Here is a 5,181-nt window from a genome sequence, read left to right on the forward strand (position 1 = left end):
TGAAAGAAGACAAAAATTAAGAAATTTTTGAAGTGAGAAAGGAGAAAGAAACTATGTAATACATGTCAATGATCCAACGAATCCCATTCCGCCATTAAATCTTAGTATGTACGTACGTCAATTATAAAGGGGAAGATGTATAGTATAACTACGCACGAGTTCTGTCCAACGAAGTGGGTTTTGCTCAAACCGTATATATGTGTTAATAAATTTGCTAAATAGTTATAACTATTAAATTTCGAACTCAATAACTCAAATGGTTAATTGGTTCAGTGATATCCCGAACCCATAAAGCTTAACACTAAACTTGCATCTGTATATTTTTTTTATACCCAAAGCGCCCATTCAGCCATACTTTCACCTCGTGAGATGATGGGGAGTTTGCAAGACCCTTGCTCGTAAATAGCACAACAAAGCATAGATACATTTGACAGAGGGGAACCTCATGCCTTACTTCCTTATACATTTTAGCAACAGAAGTAAAATCTATCCTATTCAAAATAGATGATCATAGATCTTATTTGACTAAACATGACATAAGAAAATGCATTCAAACTAGCTAATTTAATGCAACAAAAAGTCTATGGAAGACATGAGAAAAAGGAAACACATATTAATTAAACAAGGTTTTAATTTTCTCAAGAAAGTAGACTTGAGAGAATTAATTATGAGATCATCTGAACTTAAAGCTGCAACTGATCAGTTTTCCTTAGATGGCGTTTTTAGTCCCAGCCCGGCCTGGCCCAATTCGACGCTTGTTGTTGTCAATCCAATTCTTCAAGAAGTCGGGAGTGATTCCAATCTCGTCACAAAAGGGTGTGACTTGATCATTGTACTTTGTCCATCTCCACCCCATGATATTTTCAGCAAAAGCCCTTACTTTTTGCTTTTGTTCATCATTAAGCCTCATTCTCACTGATGATGAACTCTCATACTTTCTTTTCATCAACCTGCTGCTCTGCTCCCCCACTTCTATCTCTCCTCCGCCCATCTCTGCCGCCGCTGATGGGGCCCTCGCGACAACCTTGTACCTGTCCAAACTAACTTGACGAGGCCTACTTCTTGGTGGTGCTGGGGTTGGTGGAACATGATCAATCACAATGGTAGTACCTGTATGTAATTAAGGACATATATAAAGAAAGTTTTAACATTTTAAATAAGATACATTGGGTAGTAATTATTTGCACCGTATGATCTATTTGCCACCTCTTTAAATTTTCTCCCTTTTAGCTAATTATTAGACGTAGTTCCTTAACTATTTTTCCAGACAAATAACATTGACCTAACAACAACATACCTAGTGTGATCTCACAAAGTGAGTTTGAGAGGTTGGGGTGTATGCACACCTTACTCTATTCCGGCAGATTTTCATATCAAGAAAATCGTTTTTCAAAACTGATTTTAGAAAGAAAAAAAAAGAAGAGAAAATAAGGTAACACTGACCTAACGGAGCACACATAATTTAAAGATTGCCCTAGAAAAAAAAAGTCATTTGTACGCATGGTCTACCACCACTCATATCAAAAAGCATTTTCACATGAAAAAATAATTAGATCCGCACGTAAGAGGTGTGTTAAAGACGTTCTAAGTAAATAAAAGTGTGATCTATTTGAAATGAGTACCATAGCTAGGGGGATAAATAGAGAGGAGAGGAGGCTCCTCTTCGACCTCTACCTCGACCTTCATTTTTCTATGGAAGTTCCGATGGCAGTTGCAAGCAGCGCAGGTTAAGAATTTTGGGGTTCCAGGAGGACCAAATGGACAAAATTCACCACAACCATCAAGTACATGGCCCCCAGATCTTGCTGCATAGTTATGCATACACTCAAAATACTTCACAACAAAGTTTTTGTTGTTGGAAGCCATGGAAGAAGCTCAAAGAGAGAAAGTAAAGGACGAAACTGGTGAGCAAGTGAGAGAAGGAAATTAAGGATATAGCGGTGAGGAGGAAGATGGGAAAGTGAGTCGATAATATAAAGAGTGAAACAGAAAGAGAGGTGTCTGCTTACTATGCACTGCATGGCGTTTGGGGTTTACTCCAATTGCCATTTGGAAATTAATAAATGTATTGACGAAATTAACTTGGATTTTATGCACTGTACATTTGGACTTTATTGAACCCAAATGCGTGATATGTTGAAATCTACAAATTGCCATCTACTTTGTGTTTCTGTATTATCAAAACGTTTTGTAATTCTTTTTTGGTCTTCCAGTAGGTGTTCGGTCTCCGCATTGGGGCGATTAAATTCAGATTCGCTCAAGAAAGTCCTACTCGAGGGGGTAAAGCGCTCCTTAACAAAGATGTTGTAAGTTTCAATTAATTCAAACCCAAGACCTCTTCTATTGGAATTTTCAATCTATTCAAAAGAGTTTATCTTAATTTTCAACAATCAGGTAACGTCTAACATTATTGTAAATGATAGTAGGTGGTTGATGCATTAGCTATATGCACATTTGATGGCATACTTAATAGCAAACGATAGAACTGAAAGAAGTATATTTGAATGTTTTCTGTATCTAGCCATTCTTCTTTTGTTTGTTTAATGAAGATGTTGGGGACAGATCATAGATAATGGGAAATTTGCAAAACCCTTACCACGTAAATAGCACAACAAAACATAGATACATCAGAGGGGGACATCATACCTTACCTCCTTATACATTTTAGAAATAGAAGAAAAATCTACCCTATTCAGAATAGATGATCATAGATCTTATTAGACTAAACATGACATAAGAAAATGCATTCAAACTAGCCAATTTAATGCAACAAAAAGTCTATGGAAGACATGAGAAAAAGGAAACACATATTAATTAAACAAGGTTTTAATTTTCTCAAGAAGGTAGACTTGAGAGAATTAATTATGGGATCAGCTGAACTTTAAGCTGCAACTGATCAGTTTTCCTTATATGGTGTTTTTAGTCCCAGCCCCGCCCGGCCCAATTCGACGCCTGTTGTTGTCAATCCAATTCTTCAAGAAGTTGGGAGTGATTCCAATCTCATCACAAAAAGGTTCGACTTGATTATTGTACTTTGTCCACCTCCACCCCATAATATTTTCAGCAAAAGCCCTCACTTTTTGCTTTTGTTCATGATTAAGCCTCATTCTCACTGATGATGAACTCTCGTACTTTCTTTTCATCAACCTGCTGCTCTGCTCCCCCGCTTCTATCTCTCCTCCGCCCATCTCCGCCGCCGTTGTTGGGGCCCTCGCGACAACCTTGTACTTGTCCAACCTAACTTCACGAGGCCTACTTCTTGGTGGTGCTGGAGATGCTGGGGTTGGTGGAACATGATCAATCACAATGGTAGTACCTGTATGTAATTAAGGACGTATATAAAGAAAGTTTAACATTTTAAATAAGATACATTGGGTAGTAATTATTTGCACCGTATGATCTATTTTGAAGCACCTCTTTAAATTTTCTCCCCTTTTAGCTGATTAGATGTAGTTCCATAACTGTTTTTCTAGATAAATAACATTGACCTAACAACAACAACACTAGTGTGATCCCACAAAGTGAGTCTGAGAGATGGGGTGTACGCACACTTTAGTGCTGTTCCGGCAGATTTTCAGATCAAGAAAATTGTTTTTCAGAACTAATTTTAAAAAAGAAAAAAAAAAGCAAGAGAAAATAAGGTAACACTGACCTAACGGAGCACACATAATTTAAAGATTGCCCTAAAAAGAAAAAAAAGCCATTTGTACACATGGTCTGACCACCACTCATATCAAAAAGCATTTTCACATGAAAAAATAATTAGATCCGCACGTAAGAGGTGTGTTAAAAGACATTTTAAGCAAATAAAGTGTGATCTATTTGAAACGAGTACCATAGCTAGGGGGACAAATAGAGAGGAGAGGAGGCTCCTCTTCGACCTCTACCTCGACCTCCATTTTTCTATGGAAGTTCCGGTGGCAGTTGCAAGCAGCGCAGATTAAGAATTTTGGGGTTCCAGGAGGACTAGCTGGACAAAATGCACCACAACCATCAAGTACATGGCCAGCAGATCCTGCTGCATAGTTATGCATGCACTCAAAATACTTCACAACAAAGTTTTTGTTGTTGGAAGCCATGGAAGAAGCTCAAAGAGAGAAAGTAAAGGACGAAACTAGTGAGCAAGTGAGTGAAGGAAATTAAGGATATAGCGGTGAGGAGGAAGACGAGGAAGTGAGTCGATAATATAAAGAGTGAAACAGAAAGAGAGGTGTCTGCTTACTATGCACTGCATGACGTTTGGGGTTTACTCCAATTGCAGTGGCGGACCCAGGATTTTGAGTTCAGGGGTGCTTGATAATAATAGAGAAGTAAAATTATCACTTCATGGGTGCTCTATTAACTATTTATATCTGTTTTCTTTATATTTTCTATACAGCTATACACTCCGTGACTGAGTTCAATGGGTGCTGGAGCACCCAAAATTTGCTAGTGGGTCCGCCCCTATCCAATTGCCATTTGGAAATTAATAAATGTATTGACGAAATTAACTTGGATTTTATGCACTGTACATTTGGACTTTATTGGACCCAAATGTGTGATATGTTAAAGTCTACAAATTGCCATCTACTTTGTGTTTCTGTATTATCAAAACATTTTGTAATTCTTTTCTGGTCTTTCAGTTGGTGTTCGGTCTCCGCATTAGGGCGGATTAAATTTGAATTCGCGTAAGGAAGTGAGGGAGGGAAGTGAGGGGGTGAAGCTCCGTAAGAAAAGTGTTGGAAAGTTCAATCGATTCAAACCTAAGACCTCTGTTGTTGGAAATTTCAATCGATTCAAAAGAATTATCTTAATTTTCAACAACCAAATAACCTATAATATTTTTGTAAATGATGGCAGGTGGTTGATGCATCAGCTACAAGTTTAGCTCTTATGCACATTTCACGAAGGGATGGCATACTTAATAGCAAACGATAGAACTGAAAGAAGTATATATTTGAATTTCTTTTGTATTTAGTAATTCTTCTTTTGTTTGTTTAATGAAGATGTTGGGGACATATCATAGGAACCACGTTTAATTACCTCGCACGCGTAGTTTCAGGAAGAGATGACATACTTAATTGCAAACAATGGAGCTAAAAGAAGTCCATTTGCAATTTTCCATATTTAATTTAGCAGTTCCTCTTTTGTTTTGTTTAATGAAGATGCTAGGGCAAATAGGAACCCAATTTAGCTCTTACA

The 5,181-nt window shown here is 37.6% G+C and overlaps 2 protein-coding genes across 2 annotated transcripts; both read right to left on the reverse strand.

Moving 5' to 3' along the window:
• Nucleotides 1–596: 596 nt before the first annotated feature.
• Nucleotides 597–1,970, reverse strand: LOC132600140 (zinc-finger homeodomain protein 4-like). The gene is made up of 2 exons (XM_060313245.1): nucleotides 1,623–1,970; nucleotides 597–1,110 (listed from the first exon to the last, which is right to left on the reverse strand). The coding sequence occupies exons 1-2, from the start codon at nucleotides 1,864–1,866 to the stop codon at nucleotides 710–712; spliced, it is 645 nt and encodes a 214-aa protein (XP_060169228.1). The 5' UTR covers nucleotides 1,867–1,970; the 3' UTR covers nucleotides 597–709.
• A 610-nt stretch (nucleotides 1,971–2,580) lies between these two features.
• LOC132600141 (zinc-finger homeodomain protein 9-like) lies at nucleotides 2,581–4,169 on the reverse strand. The gene is made up of 2 exons (XM_060313246.1): nucleotides 3,836–4,169; nucleotides 2,581–3,316 (listed from the first exon to the last, which is right to left on the reverse strand). Exons 1-2 carry the CDS (start codon nucleotides 4,077–4,079, stop codon nucleotides 2,907–2,909), a joined length of 654 nt encoding a protein of 217 aa, XP_060169229.1. The 5' UTR covers nucleotides 4,080–4,169; the 3' UTR covers nucleotides 2,581–2,906.
• Nucleotides 4,170–5,181: the final 1,012 nt, after the last annotated feature.

The sequence above is a fragment of the Lycium barbarum genome, chromosome 6, assembly GCF_019175385.1.
Source record: "Lycium barbarum isolate Lr01 chromosome 6, ASM1917538v2, whole genome shotgun sequence".
Classification (NCBI taxonomy): Eukaryota; Viridiplantae; Streptophyta; class Magnoliopsida; order Solanales; family Solanaceae; genus Lycium; species Lycium barbarum.

Coding starts and splice junctions, on each gene's coding strand:
- LOC132600141 (XM_060313246.1), bottom strand. CDS start 4,079: ATGGCTTCCAACAACAAAAACTTTGTTGTGAAGTATTTTGAGTGCATG. Junction 3,317..3,835: donor TATTTGTCCCCCTAGCTATG/GTACTCGTTTCA, acceptor AATTACATACAG/GTACTACCATTGTGATTGAT.
- LOC132600140 (XM_060313245.1), bottom strand. CDS start 1,866: ATGGCTTCCAACAACAAAAACTTTGTTGTGAAGTATTTTGAGTGTATG. Junction 1,111..1,622: donor TATTTATCCCCCTAGCTATG/GTACTCATTTCA, acceptor AATTACATACAG/GTACTACCATTGTGATTGAT.